Below are 23,905 nucleotides of genomic sequence, written 5' to 3' on the forward strand. Positions count from 1 at the left end.
TTATGTCCCATGTTCAGAAACATATTGCTGCTGCATTGTAGTTTAAGCCCAAGGGCACTCATAGGACTTTTTACTTGGCAATGTATAAGGTTTTAAATTTCGCAACAGTGTTTGTGTTTGTACACATTTTAGAATGGGTTCTGTTAATCGCGTACACACATTCTCTTTCTTATTTGCATTTACCAGTCATGGTACGGGGGAACTATCTCATGAAAATATTGGAAAATTGAGATTTTTTTTGAAAAAAAGATATTTTTAAAAATCTAGAGAAATATTGGCCACTATAGAAGTTTCAAACTTCTATCTACAAAAATGCGGGATTTTGTATTCTTGACCAGAAGGAAAGTCCACGAATGCCTGTTTTTTTGTTTTTGTTTTTCAAGGAGTATCACATCAAACAAATGGCATCGAAAAGGGCTGGTTCGAGTGATGATTCAAATTCGACATTCATAGAAGTCTTAAATTTGAAATAAAAAATTGGCCGTTATTTCGAAAAGGGCCACACGTCACTTTCGATGCCTGGAAGAATGGCGCACTGGCTTTATGACGAAATGGTTACTTGAGTTTCCTCGTCATCAGAGTCTGAAGATTCCATTCAAAACTTTAAAACATTTAAACCATGGTTACCCTTTATCAACCCCTTTTATTTTTTGAATAATATAGCGTCTGTTTCTAATATATTTTTTCTTTGTCAACTCTGTCGATGTAATTCGTCAAACCTCTTTTACAATTCTGGCTGAAAATAGTTAGTAATAAAATATTTGTTATTATTACAATCGAACTTTCATAGTATTGGCGTAAAGTTGTATTTGTTTAATGCCTAGACAATAAAAGTAAATAGAAATCAATAAAATAAGTAAATGAATAAATGAAATAAGATACATAAAATGAAATAAAACTATAAAACAAAATGAAAGAAATAAAATTTAGTAAATAAAATGAGAGAAAACCAAAGTCGATTGTTCCAAATAAAAACCAGATACTACTAGACACTAGATGGTGCTATTTGAATCGATTTTTAGACGCTATTTTTCCTATCCTGTTGGCTCGTCGTCATTATCTACTTCAGAGGCGATCGCGGTTACTCTCATCAAACAACCAAGGGCACGGGATCAAATAGCTTTGATTCCCATTTTCTAATCATTATCACTAGTGATTCTCAAATCTAGGATAACCCCTTTTTAGGATTGTATAAAAATGATGTCATTTCATTTGTTGATAGATAATGGGACTGAATGGGACGGAAAATGCCCACTTGACGTGTAAGCAAAATCTGGGACTTAAATAATTAAGAAAAAAAGAAGGTGAAAACAATGAAAATAGACTTTAGACTTACTCGACAACTTCTCAGTGTTGAAAAAGGAAGCTTCTTTGTTGGCGCTGGAGCCAAAGTAGCTATAAAGAAAAAAATTTATGAGAGAAATAAACATAAAAAGAACAGAAGGTTTAATTTAATTATTAAAGTATTGACCCAAATTAAGTGGAATAAACATAAGAGTTCCTGGTAATAAAGTCTGACCATGGAGTGGCGGGTAGTCAAACTAGCTGGCAAATTTTATAGCTTTTCCCGCGCAAATTCTTAAAGTCATCTGCAAAATTCTTTTATGTCCCATGTTCAGAAACATATTGCTGCTGCATTGTAGTTTAAGCCCAAGGGTACTCATAGGCCTTTTTACTTGGCAATGTATAAGGTTTTAAATTTCGCAACAGTGTTTGTGTTTGTACACATTTTAGAATGGGTTCTGTTTATCGCGTACACACATTCTCTTTCTTCTTTGCATTTACCAGTCATGGTACGGGGGCACTATCTCATGAAAATATTGGAAAATTGAGATTTTTTTGAAAAAGATATTTTTAAAAATCTAGAAAAATATTGGCCACTATAGAAGTTTCAAACTTCTATCTACAAAAATGCGGGATTTTGTATTCTTGACCAGAAGGAAAGTCCACGAATGCCTGTTTTTTTGTTTTTGTTTTTCAAGGAGTATCACATCAAACAAATGTTCATAAGACATCGAAAAGGGCTGATTCAAGTGATGATTCAAATTCGACATTCATAGATGTCTTAAATTTGAAATAAAAAATTGGCCGTAATTTAGAAAAAGGCCACACCTCACTTTCGATGCCTGGAAGAATGGCGTAGTGGCTTGAGGACAAAATGGTTACCCTTACATTTAGACCATGGTTACCCTTAATCTACCCCTTTTATTTTTTGGGGGATAATATAGCGTCTGTTTCTAATATAATTTTCATTGTCAACTCGGTCGATGTAATTCGTCAAAGCTCTGTTACAATTCTGGCTGAAAATAGTTAGTAATAAAATATTTGTTTTTCTTTCTTTTTTCGTTTCTTTTCCTCTTTATTTACTTACTATTAAGTGCTAATAATTGTTGTCAACTTATTGTTTTTCCTTCTTCCTTGTTTTTTTGTAGTGTTTAGTATTTTGCTTGTGATTTTCAGTTTTCGATTTTTTATGCTATATTTTGCAGACTAAGTAGTGTACTCTGTACGGTTTAATCCCTGAATAAAATAATTCAAGGCTATCTATCATCCGTTCATATGTCATTCCTAGGGCAGAACTAAGGTAGATAGTCATAGAATTAAGGGATAAAAGATTGGATGGATTTTGGGGTGCAAAATATTGATTTTGAATTAAAACCAATTATTTTGCAGGCATCAAGACATGGCTAATTGTAAAAAAACAAGACAGACATTCCAAATGATGGAGAGGCAAATCTGGGATAACCCCTTTTTAGGATTGTATAAAAATGATGTCATTTCATTTGTTGATAGATAATGGGACTGAATGGGCCGAAAATACCCACTTGACGTGTAAGCAAAATCTGGGACTTAAGAAATTAAGAAAAAAAGAAGGTGAAAACAACGAAAATAGACTTTAGACTTACTTGACATCTTCTCTATTTGGTTAAAAGGAAGCCCTTCCTTAGTTGGCACTGGAGCCGAAGTAGCTAAAAATAAAAATGTATGAGAGAAATAAACATAAAAAGAACAGAAAGTTTAATTTAATTATAAAAGTATTGACCCAAATTACGTGGAATAAACATGAGAGTTCCTGGTACTAAAGTCTGACCAAGGAGAGGCGGGTAGTCACACTAGCTGGCAAATTTCATAGCTTTTCCCGGGCGAATTCTTAAAGTCATCTGCAAAATTCTTTAATGTCCCATGATCAGAAACATATTGCTGCTACATTGTAGTTTAAGCCCAAGGGAACTCATAGGACTTTTTACTTGGCAACATATAAGGTTTTTAATTTCGCAACTATGTTTGCGTTTGCACACATTTTAGAAAGGGTTCTGTTTATCGCGTACGCACATTCTCTTTTTTCTTTGCATTTACCAGTCATGGTACGGGGGCACTATCTCATGAAAATATTGGAAAGTCGAGATTATTTCGGAAAAAAGATATTTTTAAAAATCTAGAGAAATATTACCCACTATAGAAGTTTGAAACTCCTATCTACGAAAATGCGGGATTTTGTATTCTTGACCAGAAGGAAAGTCCACGAATTCCTGCTTTTTGTTTATATTTTTCAAGGAGTATCACATCAAACAAATGTTCCTAGGACATCGAAAAGGGCTGGTTCGAGTGATGATTTAAATTCGACATTCAAAGAAGTCTTAAATTTGAAACAAAAAATGGGCCGTAATTTCGAAAAGGGCCACCCGTCACTTTCGATGCCTGGAAGAATGGTGTAGTGGCTTGATGACGAAATGGTTACTTGAGTTTGCTTGTCATCAGAGTCTGAAGATTCCATTCAAAACTTTAAAACATTTAAACCATGGTTACCCTTTATTTACCCCTTTTATTTTTTGAATAATATAGCGTCCGTTTCTAATATATTTTTTCTTTGTCATCTCTGTCGATGTAATTCGTCAAAGCTCTGTTACAATTCTGGCTGAAAATAGTTAGGAATAAAATATTTGTTATTATTACAATCGGACTTTCATAGTATTGACGTAAAGTTGTATTTGTTTAATGCCTAGACAATAAAAGTAAATAGAAATCAATAAAATAAGTTATTGAATAAAATGAAATAAGATAAATAAAATGAAATAAAATTATAAAATAAAATGAATGACAAAATTTAGTAAATAAAATGAGAGAAAACCAAAGTCGATTGTTCCAAATAAAGACCAGATACTACTAGACACTAGATGTTGCTATTTAAATCGATTTTTGGACGTTATTTTTCCTATCCTGTTGGCTCGTCGTCATTATCTACTTCAGAGGGGATCGCAGTTACTCTGATCAAACAACCAAGGGCACGGGATCAAACAGCTTTGATTCCCATTTTCTAATCATTACCACTAGTAACACAGCTTTTAAAACAAATTCTTATAACAAATGATATTAGAAAAAGCTATTTCTAATAAAAAGCTCTTGAAGAAACAAAAAATATTTTAACTTTTATTATGGGTTGTATTCAGATAATACAATAAGAAGTATAAAATAAGGTTGAAACGATTAGAAAGATAAGACATATAAGATAAAACAAGGTGCAGCGATAAAAAAAAGTCATGATAATATCGTAAGTGAATCAAAAAGCCTTATAGTTGAAATCACTTAAAAGATTGAAATCACCTATTACTATTATCTAAACTTATAAATTTTTGTAGATGTTATGATGGTTAGTGGTTCTGACGGATTTTCCTTTTAGATGTTATGACGTTTTGTGCTTGTGACGGTTAGTCAAAATGGTAACACCCCATTTCATTGTGGTGACAAGGAGAATTTATATCTTTATCTTTTTGAGTGTATTTTTTTTGAAAATGAAATAACTGAAATGTAATTTAAATTACAAGGGTTTTCTTACTCTAATACTTTTAATACTAATGTTATCTGGTTCGTTAAAGAGGCTCGGCATGCCGTTATGGAATATTTGAATCGAACAAAGAGACTAGGTATTGTATAATTTTTTTTCTTCCTTTCCCCTTCACTTTCTTACTATTAAGTGCTAATAATTGTTGTCAACTTATTGTTTTTCCTTGTTCCTTGTTTTTTTGTAGTGTTTAGTATTTTGCTTGTGTTTTTCAGTTTTCGATTTTTTATGCTGTATTTTGCAGACTAAGAAGTGTACTCTGTACGGTTTATTCCCTGAATAAAATAATTAAAGGCTATCTATCATCCGTTCATATGTCATTCCTAGGGCAGAACTAAGGTAGATAGTCAAAGAATTAAGGGATAAAAGATTGGATGAATTTTGGGGTGCAAAATATTGATTTTGAATTAAAACCAATTATTTTGCAGCCATCAAGACATTGCTAACTGTAAAAAAACAAGACAGACAGTCCAAGTGATTGAGAGGCAAATCTGGGATAACCTCTTTTTTGGGATTGTATAAAATGATGTCATTTCATTTGTTGATAGATAATGGGACTGAATGGGACGGAAAATGCCCACTTGACGTGTAAGCAAAATCTGGGACTTAAGAAATTAAGAAAAAAAGAAGGTGAAAACAACGAAAATAGACTTTGGGCTTACTTGACATCTTCTCTATTTGGTTAAAAGGAAGCTCTTCCTTTGTTGGCACTGGAGCCGAAGTACCTAAAAAGAAAAAAATGTATGAGAGAAATAAACATAAAAAAAACAGAAAGTTTAATTTAATTATAAAAGTATTGACCCAAATTACGTGGAATAAACATGAGAGTTCCTGGTACTAAAGTCTGACCAAGGAGTGGCGGAAGTCACACTAGCTGGCAAATTTCATAGCTTTTCCCGCGCAAATTCTTAAAGTCATCTGCAAAATTCTTTTATGTCCCATGTTCAGAAACATATTGCTGCTACATTGTATTTTAAGCCCAAGGGCACTCATAGGACTTTTTACTTGGCAACATATAAGGTTTTAAAATTTCGCAACAGTGTTTTCGTTTGCACACATTTTAGAATGGGTTCTGTTTATCGCGTACACACATTCTCTTTCTTCTTTTCATTTACCAGTCATGGTACGGGAGCACTATCTCATGAAAATATTGGAAAGTCGAGATTTTTCAAAAAAAAGATATTTTTAAAAATCTAGAGAAATAGTACCCACTATAGAAGTTTGAAACTCTTATCTACAAAAATGCGGGATTTTGTATTCCTGACCAGAAGGAAAGTCCACGAACGCCTGTTTTTTTGTTTTTGTTTTTCAAGAGTCACATCAAACAAATGTTCCTAGGACATCGAAAAGGGCTGGTTCGAGTGATGATTCAAATTCGAAATTTATAGAAGTCTTAAATTTGAAATAAAAATTGGCCATAATTTAGAAAAGGGCCAAACGTCACTTTCAATGCATGGAAGAATGGCTTAGTGGCTTGATGACGAAATGTTACTTCAGTTGGATCGTCATCAGAATCTGAAGATTCCATTAAAAGCTTTAAAACATTTAGACCATGGTTACCCTTTATTTACCCCTTTTATTTTTTGGGGGATAATATAGCGGCCGTTTCTAATATATTTTTTCTTTGTCAACTCTGTCGATGTAATTCGTCAAAGCTCTTTTACAATTCTGGCTGAAAATAGTTAGTAATAAAATATTTGTTATTATTACTATCGGACTTTCATAGTATTGACGTAAAGTTGTATTTGTTTAATACCTAGACAATAAAAGTAAATAGAAATCAATAAAATAAGTTAATGAATAAAATGAAATAAGATAAATAAAATGACAAAAAATAGAATGAAAATAAAATGTATGAAATCAAATTTAGTAAATATAATGAGAGAAAACCAAAGTCGATTGTTCCAAATAAAGACCAGATACTACTAGACAGTAGATGGTGCTATTTAAATCGATTTTTGATGCTATTTTTCCTATCCTGTTGGCTCGTCGTCATTATCTACTTCAGAGGGGATCGCGGTTACTCTGATCAAACAACCAAGGGCACGGGATCAAATAGTTTTGATTCCCATTTTCTAATCATTATCACTAGTGACATAGCTTTTACAACAAATTCTTATAACAAAAGATATTAAAAATAGCATTTTATATGTCTCTTGAAGAAAAACAACCAATTTAACTTCCATTATGGGTTGTATTCAGATAATGCAATAAGAAGCATAACATAAGAATGAAAAGATTAGAAAGATAAGACACATAAGATAAAACAAGGTGCAGTGATAAAAATAAGTCATGATAATATTGTAAGTGAATCAAAAAGTCTTTAGTTGAAATCACTTAGAAGATTGAAATCACTTATTACTATTAGCTAAACTTATAAATTTTTGTAGATGTTATGATGGCTAGTTGTTCTGACGGATTTTCCTTTTAGATGTTATGACGTTATAATTAATTTTAATATTTTAATATTAATGTTAATAATATCATAATTTAATATTAATGTCAGTAATGCTAATAATTTTAATATTAATGTTATCCGGTTCATTAAAGAGGCTCGGTATGCCGTTTTGGAATGCTTGAATCAAACAAAGAGACTAGATATTGCATAAATTTTTTTTCTTTCTTTTCCCCTTCATTTACTTACTATTAAGTGCTAATAATTGTTTTCAACTTATTGTTTTTCCTTTTTCCTTGTTTTTTTGTAGTGTTTAGTATTTTGCTTGTGATTTTCAGTTTTCGATTTTTTATGCGATATTTTATGCAACTTGTCTATGTTGAAAAAAAGGAGCCCTTCCTTTGTTGGCACTGGAGCCACTGGAGGCACTGGAGCCAAAGTATATATTAAAATGAATAACAATTAAAATAAATATAAACAATGCAAAAAAAAAACCTTACCATTACATGTTCTATTATCAGAAGTTAAAACTTGTCCATCTGGGCAAGTGCATACTCCTCCTTCTCGAGATAATCGACAGCCATCAGAGCAGCCAAGCGATGGACACAAATTATCAGCTAGAAAAATAGTAAATCATGTAATTACCTTGTGCAACTCTTCAATTTAAACAGGAAACTCAAATTTAGCCGCAGATATAGAACTTACAAGCATAAAAATGCTGTAATTCGAAGACCCAAAATACAGTGGCGAGGCCAGGGGGAGAAAGGGCGAACGACTGTCCCGGGCAACAGCCTCCGAGATGGGCGGCAAACTGAGGTTTTTTCTTGCTTATATTGTGGTAGTGAAGGTGGGGGGAGAGAAGACGTCGATGTTGTTCCCGTCTGATGAAAACCCTAGCTACGACTTTAAACATTTTGTGAAGACATGTCTTTAAAAAAGGAAAACATTGCTTTTCTTGTATTTGTTTCTCTTGCATGGCGGGCCTTCCCCAGACATTTCCCGACATTTGTCCTGCATCCTAAGCAAAATTTATGTTGCTTTCAAACTTAAAAACCTGTTTTATAGATTCTGCTTATTTAGGACTTTTATTCAGATATTTTGGGAGAATTTTTCAAAGCTTATGAATAGGAAAAGATTGGGATAGAATCTTAAAGACGCTTTCTCCGCTCTTAGTGTTGGCTAGGTATAATTTCTGAAAGTTTCTACCCTCTTGTATAAACAGTTCCCAATTCCATGAAAAGGACTGGAAGGTAGAGGGTGGAACTTGATACTTGAAGCTCATCTCTCACAAATGATTTGGTGGGTATATTGATTCTTGCAGCATCAGTCATCTAGCCCAACAACTAAGCGAAGATAGGAAAAAGCGTCTCAGTTTGACATTTGCCGATGCTGAAATTGAATTTTCTACTTGTATTTGTACTTTTTATTATGTGAGTGTTAATTTGTGTCTGAAATTTGCCGTCCAAATTATTGTAATCTCAGTAATATGTTTTTATGCACAAATATAATACACTTGTTTAAAAATAGACATGGTGTTTAACATAGTGTTGGGTAAAGTATATTGACGTTCTTGCAGGGATAAAACCAGGGGGTTCGAACCGCCTCCTTTTGGGGCGAGGGAATTAAACTATTGCTATAACTCGTAAAATAAGAAAAGAAACGACTGATCAGTGCTACCCATGCAAAAAAGTCATTTTCCTTGGTGTTCAAGGTGGGGGACTGTAATTATCCTAAAAAAGGTTTTGGAACATGCTAATTCCAATGGTGCACTTTTTTTATTTCAATTTGACGCCATTTTCAAGGGGTTTCAGGCATGGGCGCCCAAATGGGGGGCAGGGGGGTGCCTTTTCTTACTCAATAGTTTCAGGAAAGTCCATTAATTAAACTGTTTTCAAAGTGATAGCTGTGCACTTAACATGTTTCAACTTTAAGAAAACTTGCTCATATGAGTATTAGTTTACTTTCAAGGAGCTTATGCCGGGCTGCAGAAAATCGGGAACGTCTTGTCTCATAGGAACTAAACTAATGCTGGACACTGGATTGAAAATGGAAAGAGAATGAAAATGAGAAAGGCAAAAGGAAATACATCCAGCCATAGATGTATGCTGATTCAAGAACGTGCAGCAGTGGAAATCGTTAAATTCATCCTTAAAAAGTTGTATGTGGCACAAGGGTGCCACAATCTGTCACATCAGGTTCTTGCGGATTTTTTTTTGCATTAATTTTTTTTTTTTATATATTAAACTATCAATTTATCCCATCACAGAGTTATCCCATCTTCTCTAAAAAGCTGAAAATAGTTAGTAATAAAATATTTGTTTTTCTTTCTTTTCCCCTTCATTTACTTACTATTAAATGCAAATAATTGTTGTCAACTTATTGTTTTTCCTTCTTCCTTGTTTCTTTGTGGTGTTTAGTATTTTGCTTGTGATTTTCAGTTTTCGATATTTTATGCTGTATTTTGTAGACTAAGTAGTGTACTCTGTACGGTTTAATCCCTGAATAAAATCATTCAAGGCTATCTATCATCCGTTCATATGTCATTCCTAGGGCAGAACTAAGGTAGATAGTCATAGAATTAAGGGATAAAAGATTGGATGGATTTTGGGGTGCAAAATATTGATTTTGAATTAAAACCAATTATTTTGCAGGCATCCAGAGATGGCTAATTGAAAAAAAAAAACAAGACAGATAGTCCAAGTGATGGAGAGGCAAATCTGGGATAACCCCTTTTTAGGATTGTATAAAAATGATGTCATTTCATTTGTTGATAGATAATGGGACTGAATGGGACGGAAAATACCCACTTGACGTGTAAGCAAAATCTGGGACTTAAGAAATTAAGAAAAAAAGAAGGTGAAAACAACGAAAATAGACTTTAGACTTGCTTGACAACTTGTCTATGTTGAAAAAAGGAAGCCCTTCCTTTGTTGGCACTGGACCCAAAGTATATATAAAAATGAATAACAATTAAAATAAATATAAACAACGTAAAAAAAATATTACCACTACATGTTCTATTATCAGAAGTTAGAACTTGTCCATCTGGGCAAGTGCATACTCCTCCTTCTGGAGATGATCGACAACCATCAGAGCAGCCAAGCGATGGACACAAATTATCCGCTAGAAAAACAGTAAATCATATAATTAACTTGTGCAACTCTTCAATTTAAACAGGAAACTCAAATTTAGCCACAGATATAGAACTTACAAGTATAAAAATGCTGTAATACGAAGACCCAAAATACAGTGGCGAGTTCAGGGGGAGAAAGGGCGAACGACTGTACCCGGGAACAGCCTCCGAGATGGGCGGCAAACTGAGGTTTTTTCTTACTTATATTGTGGTAGTGAAGGTGGGGGGAGGGGAGACGTGGGTCGCTAGTTCATTTCCAAATATATCAACATAGGCTGGAACCCACTGTAAAACAACCTCCTGCCCTGAAAGTCTTTTGACTAATTCACTATAACAGCTAGCTACTTCCCTTGTAGTATGCTGTAGCTTGTAGCGTGCTGTAACTTTCTTCTTTGGTATAACAAATGCAGCTCCAACTGGGCTATAATCTTTATAATTTGGAAAACTTTGAATCCGTCAGTATAAATATCCAGGAAACCCCTGAATGACCCTTCAATCAGCAGTCTGAAGCTAGAGTGTACACTCTTTGAATCCAAGCATATTAACACATTAGGACAATCTTTCAGACTTTCTTTTACATACATCCTTGCTTTCTTTATTGCTATCACTTAATCACTTAATTCTGCAACTTTCCCATTGTGGAGATAACTCTATGTCTGGAACTCGCAGCATATCTGTGATCTTTAGTTCTAGGTCAAATTGAGCCCATAATTGAATAGCTCTTTCAAATAAATTTAATTGATTCCGCTTTCTACAATTGTTTGCAGTCATATACAGACCTTGTTTGACAATCCTTGATTTTACAAGATTTGTTCTATCTGATCCCCACTTTTTTACTAAATATCTCAGTTGAATAGTATTCCTTCTTGTTTCTAGATCTTCCAGACCACTTTCTGATAGCAGGAATGACACTAGGGTCGTTTTCCTAGCTCCAAATGCAATGCTCATTGCTGTATTTTGGATCACAGTTAGCTTCTTAAGAGATGACTTATTTGCAAGATGATATACCACAGCTGCATATTCCAACTTTGACCTAATATATATGGTGTAGAACTGAACTAAGAAACTGGCTTTGCTTCCCCATGTGACTGCTGTTAATGTCTTTATTATGTTGATCCTCCTAATACAGGACTGCTTTAATGTTTTCAATATGCTGATTCCAGTTCAAATATTCTTCTATTGTGCATCCCAGAAAATTTATTTAGTCAACGAATTCGATGGATACTCTGTTTAGGGTCAGGAATGGTACTTCAACCAATTTCTTTCTTGTTATAAGCATAGCTTATGTTTTATGAGCTGAAAAGCTCAAGTTAATGTCAAAAGCCCAATTTTCAAGCTGTTCAAGAACCGGTTTTATAACAGGTACAACTTCTTCAATAGTTCTCCCATTACCCACAGGTTATTGTCATCAGTAAAAATTCCTGCACTAGAGTCACCATCATCTTAAGGTATGTTATGTTCACCCAGGTTATAATAATCTGGACCTAGAGTTGAGCCTTGAGGGACTCCTCTTTTTCCGTTAGCAAATTCACTGGAAATAGTTTTGCCCGCTCTAACATGCACTTTACGGTCTCCAAGATAGTTCTTTGTAATCTTTATCATTCTTCCTCGAATCCCAGTCTCAATTAATCCTAGTAAAATCTGTCTATGTACCAAATTATCAAATGCACCATCAACATCTAGGAAGACAGCTATCATTATGAGTCCATTTTGTAAAGCATAAATATCATCTCTTTGAAAACAAACCAGGTTCTCCATTGTGCTCGCGTTTCTCCTCAACCCACACTGCACATCTTTGAATATCTTTCTCTTCTCTACTTCTCAGTTTAACCTTTTCTTTACCAGTCTTTCTCATACTTTTCCCAACACAGGCATAAAGTGATAAATCTATGATTTTCTAGCTTTTAGGTGTCTTTGCCTTGCTTAGGAATCATCACTGCTATTCCTGACTTCCATACTTTTGGGAAATATTCACTCATCCAGGAATTATTTATTATTTCCAAAAGGATTTCTATCCATCTTTGTGGAAGGTTTTTAACAAATTGAGGACACACCATATCAGCACCTGGGGCTGTACTTGGCAACTTCCTGATGATATCCTCAATTTCAAAAAAGAGAAATGCTGATTATATGTTTCATATTGGTCTTTTACAGCCAATTGTTTCACTTTTGCTGTCATTAATGCTACTGCCTCTTTATCTGGATCTTCCTTTCCAATTGTTTTCTTCATATGTTTGACTCATACATTAGCTTTGTCCATGTCTTTTACCAAAGTCACATTCTGATATGATCACATTCTGACATTTACATTCTGAGGTGGGTTGCTCGTTCTACTATTTTGCTGTTTGTTCTGCATCCTGTGCATAAAATTATAAACTTCAGCTGCTGGTTTTCTGTAATCCAGATCATCAAAAAACTCTCCAATTCTGTACAAAATATACAAGTTGTTTCCAGTGATATATATTCAAATGTGTTGCTCCAAAGCTTTATACCATTAGACATAGATGCTGCAAAAATCTACAGGGATTAAGCTGGGAGGGTCTGATTTAAAAAAAAAAATACAATTCCTTCCTTTATATCACGTATGACATAGGATCATTCAGTGATTTTGAATTGCCTGCTATATAGTAGATAGATTTCAGCAAGCCGAAGTGGTCTATTGGTAAGCCTGGTGCCTACGGGAGAAGGAGATAGTCCATTGAGATGAGCCAGGAGAAGAAACAAAATCCCGCTCCTGCACTACATATCATTTTGTATCGTTTTATACACATATCGTTTGTCATTTTTATGACTATTTAATGTAATTGAATGAGAAGTGCAATTGAGAATCAGAAGTGTAATTGAGAGTATTTTAAGGCAAAAATTGGACTTGATTTATTTCAGGACATTTAGTTTCATCAGCTGAGTGGTAACATAGAATGTTTGTTTACATCCCTAAGTCCTCCATAGAGGAAAATTTAGTCCAATAAGCTTAATTTTTTTAGACTAGTCGCTTTGAAGTCTTTCACTTCGTATGGAAGAAAAAAAGCTAAAAGGTAAAAATCTAAGAAAACGTCACCCAAGTTCTTCCTAGATCGTGACTCATTTCAAGAGCCAAGAAATTGATGTGACAGATGAATATTTGGAAGTTCAAGAGAGCCTTGCCCCTTTGGAGCTAAACAAGTTCATGAAGATTCTAAAGTAGCACTAAGATGAGAAAAATACGCATTGACTTTCTTTAAATAAAGCGGAAACTAAACAAATATGTTTAAATATAAAAAGGGTATTCCAACATAGATGTTTTTCTGCTTATATTTTTGTGTTTTTATTGTACAAATAAAGGCTAGCTTTTGGATAAATTCACGAATACAATTAAAGAGTCTTAAAAAGCAGCTGACTTTTCAATTCCGGTAGAAGAAAATTAATCTAGGTTAATTTTATCATTTGAGAGTAAATGATAAATACAACGTTACAAATAGTTTTTTTTCCTGTTGTTCCTCGCACTTTTTACAGCCAGTAATTTTCTTTACGGAAAGCAAAACACTTAATATGTCAGTACTATTTTTCGAGTCATTAACATATTGGAAAATTTTTAAGTTTCATCTTGAATACTTGCTATAATCATTGAAGTTCATGTTAAACTATCTTCAAGATATAAACTGAAATTGCAGTTTTAGTTACAAATTCTAGCAGCTGTAGTGTTGCCGTTCAAAGCTGATTCAGGGGAAAAGTGGAGGGGGAGTAAAAGCTCAAATTTAGCCAAGTTTGATTTACAAAGAAGCCAGGAAAATAATCATGTATGTCGATGATCCGTTTTGTTTGTATTTTTCTTTCTTTTTTTTTTACTTCCTGCTTGTTAGGGGACCTTGAACTGTTTTGCTTCTAGGTCTGGACCCTCTCTCGATAAACTTATGTAAAGGAATCTCCACTTGAGAAATAAATGTAAATGTTCCAAAAAATCGACATCTTGTTGATTGATTGATCATCGATTTTGACCAAGATCACTTTAACTTTCAGCAAAATAGTTTTTTTGAAAGTGCCGTTTCATAATTTCTGACATCATGACATGTGAAAACAGTGACAGCGAATGTTTGACATGTAAAAAAGGTGATCGACTGACTTGTGAAAACAGTGACAGTGAAAACGTAACAGTGAAAACCTAACATATGTTTGATTATTTCTCAAAATGATTACAAAATGAATACAATGAAATTCATTGGAGTTTTGATAACTTCCATCCTATGAGAATAGAGCAATATTTAGATAATGGTTCAAGTTCAATTTTTTTGAATGATACTTACAACTGCTGAGCCAGCTAGAAGTTAATTAAGGTAATTACAAAGGAAAATGAGGCTATACGTGAACTTTATTTTCAAAGTACCGTATACATTGAAAATGAAATACATCCAATGCGTCAACGGATAGCGTCTGTAGCTCACTGCAAAAGTCTTCTTCTGGAATATTGCACTTCATACTCTAAAAACTTTTACCGAAATACTTGAACACACCACTATGAATAAAAAACGAAAAAGTAAGATAGGCTGAAAACCAAAGTCACATACAACTTGGTTTCAAGGGAAATAGAAGTACCATAGAGAATGCAGTCGAACAGGGGCGGATCCAGGATTTTTTTAGGGGTTGGGGTGCCAAATAGGTTAATCTGATATACTTAGGTTAGGAGCAAGTTTAATTAACGCAAATTTGCGTTAATCAAGTAAATTACACTACTTTAGACTACGTTAGGGGGGGGCAGTCGCCCCCCTCTGGACCCGCCACTGAGTCGAACTGGTAAATGCAAAGTGGTCATTGATATTATCCCTTGGCAATAAAATTGAGTAAATACTTGAAATTTCAGGCACTGACAGTGATGGATAGACTGCTTAATATCAAATCGAAACAGAGAAAAGGACAGAAAGAGTTCAAAACACGGGCTATAGGAATGAGTCCACATATGAACGACCTTTCCTACTAATATAAATGTTTTTACTTTTATAACTTTAATAAATCAAATAATGTTAAAATTTTGATTACTAAATAACAGTATATGTATATTAAATTGAAAATGCACATTCATTTGTATTTTTTCCATAAAATGCAAATTATCTTCTGGCCTTGGGAGGGCATAAGGGTTTTGAGCCCAACTTATGTTAATTTCTGCTCGTTTTAAGTTTGACTCGGTTATTTATTGTAAGTTCTGTGTGTTTTGGGTTTCATTTATTTATAGATGCTGATTTGTGGTAGTTTCACGCTTGGTAGATTATTTGATTTTATTTTTGCTCATTTTTGATCAATGGAGTTCTTTATTTTTCATTGAAAAACTTGTTTAGAGAAAAAGTGTTTTTTAATTAATTTCTGTTTGTTTTATATTGAGATAGTCTTTCAGGGAAAAAGAAAATAATGGTTTAAATCTTTTCGTTTTTTTAAGAATTTATAGTCTGGCCTGCTATTTGTATGCTGGAGAAAAATTTTCAGCGATATTTAACAACATACACCCTTTTAAAAATCTGGACACAAATAGTAGGGTTTAATTTATTTTCATACCTCCTCTAGTTGCCCTGAAATGGAAAACTTGAAACCATTTGCAAAAAATCTGTTTACTTTCTTTGATAGCTTGGATACACTTGCACTATTTTGATTTAGTTAAATTTTAAGAGCAGAACTAGCCCCCAAAAGTTTAAACATAATACCCTGAGTCGTTCTTGGGATACTGCTGAGATGCCTTATTGGGAATTAGCATTAACACAGTGCATTTTGGTTTAATCTTAAGGCAACATTTAGTTTTTAAACATAAAGGCAAATGGGAGGGTGGGTGTGGTAGGGGGATTAGTTTCCCTCCAATCACATTCGAATATTGAAAAGGGCATCATCCCTTTCTATTTTCAATGTAATGAGCCCTTTTCGAAGTTCCTACGACAACTCCTTCGATACGAAGAGCCCTGGTCTAAACAACAACAACAACAACAAAAAATAATAAATTATACCCAGGTCAATCTTTACTATAAAAAAGTCAAGCCTTCCAATAACTTTCGACTGTCAAAAAGGGCAAAAGACCTTTCGATTTCCAATCGAATAAGGCCTTTTGGAGTTTCTACGACAACGCTTTTTATAAACAAATTATATACCCCCAGGGCATAAATTACAACCCTTAGCCTAAAGACTGTAAAGGTATTTGTCATCCTCTAAGACCTAATTTCTAGAACTTTCAACTACGTTAAACAAAATAGTTATCTCAAAATTTTGATGGGATGTGTCTGGGAAAATGGTGGGCGTGAGAGGGGCGTTAGACGCTCTCCAATCACTTTCGACTGTTAAAAAAGGCACTAGCCCTTTCAATTTACAATCAAATGAGCCCTTTTGAAGTTTCTACGACAACACTTCCAATAAAAGCCTTATATGCCCCCAGGGCAGAACTTACAACCCTTGCCCTGAGAGCTGGGGGGGGGGGGGTCATCCTCAAAGACCTATGTTCCAGAACTTTCTGCAACGTTGAACAAATTAGCTATCTGAAAATTTTGATTGGATATGTTTGGGGGAATGGTGGGCGTGAGAGGGGGGTAAATTACTCTCTACTCACTTTCGACTATTAAAAAGGGCAATTTCAATTTCCAATCAAATGAGCCCTTTCTGAAATTTCTACAGCAGCTTTCTATATAAATCTTATATGCCCCCAGGGCATGACTTACAACCCTTGCACTGAGGGCTCTGATTGGTTTATCATCCTAAAAGACCTACTTTCCAGAACTTTCAACTACGTTGAACAAAATAGCTATCTCAAAATTTTGATTGGATGTGTTTGGAGGAATGGTGGGCGTGAGAGGGGGGCTAGTTGCCCTTCAATCACTTTCGAGCATAAAAAAGGGCACTAAAATTTCAAATTCCAATCGAGTGAGCCCTTTTTGAAGTTTCTACGACAACATCTTCTATAAAAACCTTACATGCCCCCTGGGCATAACTTACAACCCGTGCCCTGAGGGCTGTGGGGGAGTGTCCTCCTCAAAAACATAATTTCTATCTGAAAATCAACTACGCTGGACAAAATGACTATCTAAAAATTTTGATTGGATGTGTTTGGCGGAAAGGTGGGTGAGAGAGGGGGTTAGTTGCCCTCAAATCACTTTCGACTGTTAAAAAGGGCACTATACCTTTGAATTTCAAATCGAATGAGCCCTTTTTCTAGTTTCTACGACAAAGATTTCAATATAATCTTATATGCCCTCAGGGCGTAACTTATTACCATTGCCCTGAAAACTGTGGGGGGAGTGTCCTGCGCAAAGGTATAATTTACTGAACTTTAAGCTGCGTGAAACAAAATGGCTATCTCAAAATTTCGATTGGATATGCTTGGGCAAATGGTGGACGTGGAAGGGGTGTTAGTTGCCTTCCAATAACTTTCAACTTTTAAAAAGAGCACTAGCCATTTCAATTTCTAATCGACTGAGCCCTTTTTGAAGTTTCTACGACAACGCATTCAGTAAAAACCTTATATGCCCCCATGGCATAACTTACAACCCTTGCCCTGAGGGTTGGGAGGGGGTTATCATCCTCAAAGACCTAATTTACAGAACTTAAAACTACGTTGAATAAAACGGCTATCTCAAAATTTTGATTGGATGTGTTTGGGGAAAAGGTGGGCGTGAGAGGTGGGCTAGTTGCCCTCTAATCACTTTCGACTATTAAAAAGGGCACTAGCCCTTTGAACTTCCAATCGAATAAGCCTTTTTTGAAGTTTCTACGACAACGCCTTCCCAGGGCATAACTTACAACCCTTGCCCTGAAGGCTCTGGGGGAGTTTCCTCCTCAAAAACATAATTTCTATCCGGAAATCAACTACGCTGAACAAAATGGCTATCTCAAAATTTTGATTGGATATGTTTCGGGAAATGGTGGGCCTGGAAGGGGTGTTAGTTGCCTTCCAATCACTTTCGACTAGTAAAAACGGCACAAGCCACTCCAATTTCCAACTGAATGAGCCCGTTTCGAAGTTTCTACGACAATTTCTTCGATACGAAGTGTCCTGGTCTAAAGGAAAAAAATAATAGATGATACATTGTGCCAAAATCGTTCTTATATGCCCTAAGGGCAAAACTTAAAACCCTTGCCCCGAGGGTTGTGGGGGAGTATCCTCCTCAAAAACATATTTTCTATCTGAAAATCAACTACGCTGAACAAAATGGCTATCTCAAAATTTTGATTGGATGTGTTTGGGGGAATGATGGGCGTGGGGGGGGGGCGAGCTGCCCTTCAATCGCTTTCGACTATTCAAAAGGGCACTAGACCTTTGAATTTCAAATCGACTAAGCCTTTTTTGAAGTTTCTACGACAACGCCTTCTACAAAACCTTATATGCCCACAGGGCATTACTTACAACCCTTGCCCTGAAGGCTGTGGGGGAGTGTCTTCCTCAAAAACATAATTTCTATCTGGAAATCAACTACGCTGAACAAAAAGCCTATCTAAAAATTTTGATTGTATATGTTTCGGGAAATGGTGGACTGGAAGGGATGTTAGTTGCCTTACAATCACTTTCGACTATTAAAAAGGGCACAAGCCTAGACCCCGACGCCGTGCCGAAAAGTCAGCAGGGCGCCGCCGAAAAACAACAAGCGGTACGCCGCTAAACTTGTTGCCGTGTACGGTAGCCACCGCGTATTCGATCGGTGGTAGCGTCACAAATACACCGCTGTTTTTTTTTCTCCTTTGCTCATCGATATCGACCTCTGAGCTTCAAACATCATCTTGGCTAAACTGTTTCTTAAAAATAAATACTGTCATCTTGGGCTCGCCATGTGTATCGCGGTTCATAGGAAGGAGAAGAAGAAATTTTTCTTGAAACAAAAATTCTACCTTCCACTTTAAAATTCTGTTCATTTTGCTTTCTGATTTTTCGGATTAAAAGAGGTAGGTAAAAGAGCATTAGGCAATTCAGGATGTTTTCATAGGCAGCACAAACGAGCTGTCTAAGTAAAGAACAATGTTGGCACAATGTATTTTTTTTTTTTTTTTTTTTTTTTTTTTTTACATACCAGGGCAATTCGTATCGAAGGAGTTGTCGTAGAAACTTCAAAAAGGGCTCATTCGATAGGAAATTCGAATAACTAGTGCCCTTTTTAATAGTCGAAAGTGATTGGAAGGCAGCTAACATCCCTTCCACATCCACCCTTTCCCCAAACACATCCAATCAAAATTTTAAAATAGCCATTTTGTTCAGAGTAACTGATTTCCAGAGAGAAAATATGTTTTTTGAGGAGGTTAGTCCCCTAAAACCCTTAGGGCAAGGGTTTTGTAGTTATGCCCTGGAGGTATATAAGAACGATGTTGGCACAATGTGTTATTTATTATTTTTTCCTTTAGACCAGGGCATTTCATATCGAAGAAGTTGTCGTAGAAACTTTGAAAAGAGCTCATTCAATTAGAAATTGGAGTGGCTTGTGCCCTTTTTAATAGTCGAAAGTGATTGGAAGGCACCTAACACCCCTTCCACGCCCACCAATCCCCGAAACACATCCAATAAAAACTTTGAGAAAGCCATTTTGTTTAACGTAGTTGAAAGTTCTGGAAATTAGGTCTTATAGGAAGACAACCACCCTAACAGCCCTTAGAGTAAGGGTTATAATTTATGCCCTGGGGGCATATAAGGTGTCTGTAGAAAGCGTTGTCGTAGAAACTCAAAAAGGGATCATTCGATTGGAAATCGAAAAGCCTAGTGCCCTTTTTAATAATCGAAAGTGATTGGAAGGCTTGAAATTTTTATAGTAGAGATTGATGTGGGTATAATGTATCATTTTTTTGTTGTTGTTTTTGATTAGACCAAGGCACATTGTATCGACGGAGTTGTCGTAAGAACTTTGAAAAGGGCTCATTTGATTGAAAATAGAAAGGGATGATGTCCTTTTTAATGGTCGAAAGTGATTGGAGGGAAACTAATCCCCCACCCACGCCCACCCTCCCATTTTCCTTTATGTTTAAAAAGTAAATGTTTCCTTAAGATTAAATCAAAATGCACTGTGTTTATGCTAATTCCAAATAAGGCATCTCAGCAGTATCCAAGGAACGACTGAGGGTATTATGTTCAAACTTTCGGGGCTTCTTCTGCTCTTAAAATTTGACCAAATCAAAATAGCGTAAGTGTATCCAAGCTATCAAAGAAAGTAAACATTTTTTTTTGCGAATGTTATCAAGTTTTCCATTTCAGGTCAACTAGAGGAGGTAACTAAATTAAACACTATTATTTGTGTCCAGATTTTTATAAGGGTCTATGTTGTTAAATTTTGCTGAAAATTGTTTTCCAGCATACAAATAGCAGGCCAAACTATAAATTCTTACAAAAACGAAAAGATTTAAAGTATGATTTTCTTTTTCCCTGAAAAGACTATGTAAAAATAAAAAGAACAGAAATTAAATTTAAAAAAACTGTTTCCAAAAAATAAGTATTTTCAAATAAAAGTAATGAACTCCATTAAACCAAAAATGAGTAAAAATAAAATCAAATAATCTACCAAGCGTAAAACTACCAAAATTCAGCATCAATAAATAAATGAAACCCAAAACAAGCAGAAATTACAATAAATAACCGAGTCATACTCAAAACGAGCAGAAATTAACATAAGTTGGGCTCGAAACCCTATGCCTTCCCAAGGCGAGAACATAATTTGTACTTTACTGACAAAAATACACATGAATATGCATTGTCAGTTTAATATACATATGCTCATATTTAGTAATCAAAATGTTAATACTATTTGATTTATTAAAGTTATAAAAGTAAAAACATTTATGTTTTTTCATTAAAGTGAAAATTATGTTCTGGCTTTGGGAGGGAATAGGGGGTTTTGAGCCCAACTTATATTAATTTCTGCTCTTTTTGAGTTTGACTCAGTCATTTATTGTTATTTTTGTTCGTTTTGGGTTTCATTTATTTATCGATGCTGATTTGTGGTACTTTACCGCTTGGTAGATTATCTAGAGCTAGTATATAAATATATCTATAGAAATGAAATATATATTTTTGCACAGTTAGCAGAGCACACTGAAGTTGAAGTAGCCTTAAACTTTGACTTGAAACGTTATATATTGACCACTTCTTTCAGAAAAGAATTTCGGAGGGTTATTCCGTGTTGATAAGAAAAGAGGGTAAAGGTGCAGTTTAGTTCCTCCTGTAGTGTAGTGCGCAGGAGCCCTATGGTGAAGGTGCAGGTTTGTTCTCCCTTATAAAACAACTTATTTCAGCAGATACAAAGAAAAAGCCCATTTGCAGCATTCTGTGGGACCCCAAGGTACAGTTATAGTATCAGATCCCGCGAGTGGCAGTTTACGCTCGTCAAGTTCTGGCTATACCGGCCACATGTGCCCCAGCTAAACGGTTTTTTATCACGACAGGACTGATAGTGACGGCAAAAAGATCAATGGCTCCAGGAAGAGTGAACAAACTGACATTTGTTACATCAATTGTAACTGAAGTGATGTAACCGCTGATTTAAAATTGTTGGTGTTGTTAAGCCATGGTATCTGATTTGAATACAGTATTTTTTCGATGTTGTTATTTGTTTTTTGTTTTTTTCACTTCCTTTAACAACATAGGTTTCCCTGGGTCTAGTGGCTAAAAACGAGAATTCTACTGGGTCTGATCGAATGTGAACATAAACACTTTCCGCGTGGCCCAAAAAATTCCTGTTTTGTCATATTTTTCTTGTATGTTTTTAGTCAACCATTTGAAAATCCTTAGTAAAATCGAGGTTAAACGTGCTTGGTGAAGTGGAATTTTTATTATTATTTTAATTTAGAAAAAGCGGCGCGCGGGGGCGCCTCACCGGGCTATTATCGGGGGTGCACCGCAAAAAAATTTTCAGCATGGCGAGCGCCAAGCCGCTGCCGGTACAGTATAACACCTTCACCCCCCGCCTTTAGGCGTGGCGTGGCGTCGGGGACTACACAAGCCACTCCAATTTCCAATTGAATGAGCCCTTTTCGAAGTTTCTACGACGAATTTTTCGATACGAAGTGCCTTGCTCTAAAGAAAAAAAAATGATACATTTTGCCAATATCGTTCTTATATGCCGTCAGGGCATAACTTAAAACCCTTGCCCCGAGGGTTGTGGGGGAGTGTCCTCCTCAAAAACATATTTTCTATCTGGAAATCAACTACGCTGAACAAAATACCTATCTCAAAATTTTGATTGGATGTGTTTGGGGGAAGGATGGGCTTGGAGGGGGGGGGGGCTAGTTGCCCTCCAATCACTTTGGACTATTAAAAAGGGCACTAGACACTCCAATTTCCAATCAAAAGAACCCTTTTACAAGTTTCTGCGACAACTCCTTCGATACGAAGTGCCCGGGTATTGAGAAAGAATAAGAAGAAGAAGAAAAAATAATACATTGTGCCCACATCGTTCTTTACTTAGGCTTTACAATCGCGCTGCCCTACTTGAGTTTCGTCAAGTACTTTATGCGTTTTTGGATATAACGTCCTCTAAAAAACTTTCTTCTATTATTATAAGTTTTGATATGATTATTTAAAAAATTTATTGATTAATCTCATTTTTTTAGTGTTATGCTAACTTTTGTATTTTGTAGTGACAAGAATTTCTCTTAAAAAACAAAATAAGCGAGTAAAAAAACACAGACAAGTATAAAAAAATGAATAGTGATATCAATTGAAACTAGTTTTTTTTGCATCTCTATTTTGACTTTTTTTTTACCTTAGACTGAAGAAAAAAGTGTGCCCTATTTGTGCCCTATTTTATTTGGTCCATGTTTTGCATACTAGCCTTGATTTAACTATTCCATAATCAATAAACAAAATGGTAAAGAAAAAAAAATTGCCTGCTTTACAAAAATTTCAGGTATTATCCCAACAAATTTAAATTTTTAACTGATATCCAAACTCTGATAAATGAAAATTAAGGTTGTTTAGAATTTTTCTTAATTCTGCCTGGATGCCAAACTGTCAAGTCACCATAAAAAATGTTTTAATTCCTAATAAGCCATGTTGAAGTAATAACATTTCCTATATTATTAGTTTTCTATATTCCCGATGGTTATATCTCAATTTCCAAAATTTTAACGACAATGTTCAAGAAAACAGGAATAATTAAAAAAACAAAAAACAAACAATACCCATCAAATCATAAAATTGCATTGTTCGTGCATCAGCCTCCCTACTTTCTTATTTATCTCTATTGATCAAAATTGCAATACATTACTAAGATACTCTAAAGAAATTAAACTTTGGCAATCAGAAATAAATGTATCTACTAAAGCCATATCTTCATTATGGCTTTTCCAGGGGAACTCGGCTGAAATCAGCCTTTCCTTCACCTTATTTAACTTTCATGAAAAATTTATTTCAAATGCGCCGGATTTGCACGTTTAGCCTTAAAGTACCAATAGACACTGGAGATGCCTGGAAAAGTAAAAAAGCACTGGCAACTTCGGCTGACACAGCCATAATGAAAACATAACTTAACCCTTTGAGTCTAACCACACATCAGTAAGTGTTTAAATATGTACCTTTTTTGTCCAAAACCTTCGTGGGTCTATTTTGTATTAATTGTTGGACTTG

General features: G+C 35.0%; 1 protein-coding gene across 11 annotated transcripts in view; it reads right to left on the minus strand.

Moving 5' to 3' along the window:
* LOC148945112 (uncharacterized) overlaps positions 1–23,905 on the minus strand; it is a 104,166-nt gene that overhangs the window by 29,497 nt on the left and 50,764 nt on the right. For 9 of the 11 annotated variants that reach the window (XM_089099223.1, XM_089099219.1, XM_089099220.1 and 6 more), the window contains exons 8-11: positions 10,242–10,358; positions 7,736–7,852; positions 5,503–5,565; positions 2,907–2,969 (exon numbers count right to left, since the gene is read on the minus strand). In XM_089099223.1, coding sequence (XP_088955349.1) covers positions 2,907–2,969; positions 5,503–5,565; positions 7,736–7,852; positions 10,242–10,358 — 360 coding nt within the window. The remainder of the gene's footprint in view (positions 1–2,906; positions 2,970–5,502; positions 5,566–7,735; positions 7,853–10,241; positions 10,359–23,905) is intronic. The other 2 variants (XM_089099224.1, XM_089099225.1) reach the window with 2 other exon arrangements.

Source organism: Artemia sp. Qi Xiang Cuo, chromosome 13, assembly GCF_049724085.1.
Source record: "Artemia sp. Qi Xiang Cuo chromosome 13, ASM4972408v1, whole genome shotgun sequence".
In the NCBI taxonomy this organism is placed as follows: domain Eukaryota; kingdom Metazoa; phylum Arthropoda; class Branchiopoda; order Anostraca; family Artemiidae; genus Artemia; species Artemia sp. Qi Xiang Cuo.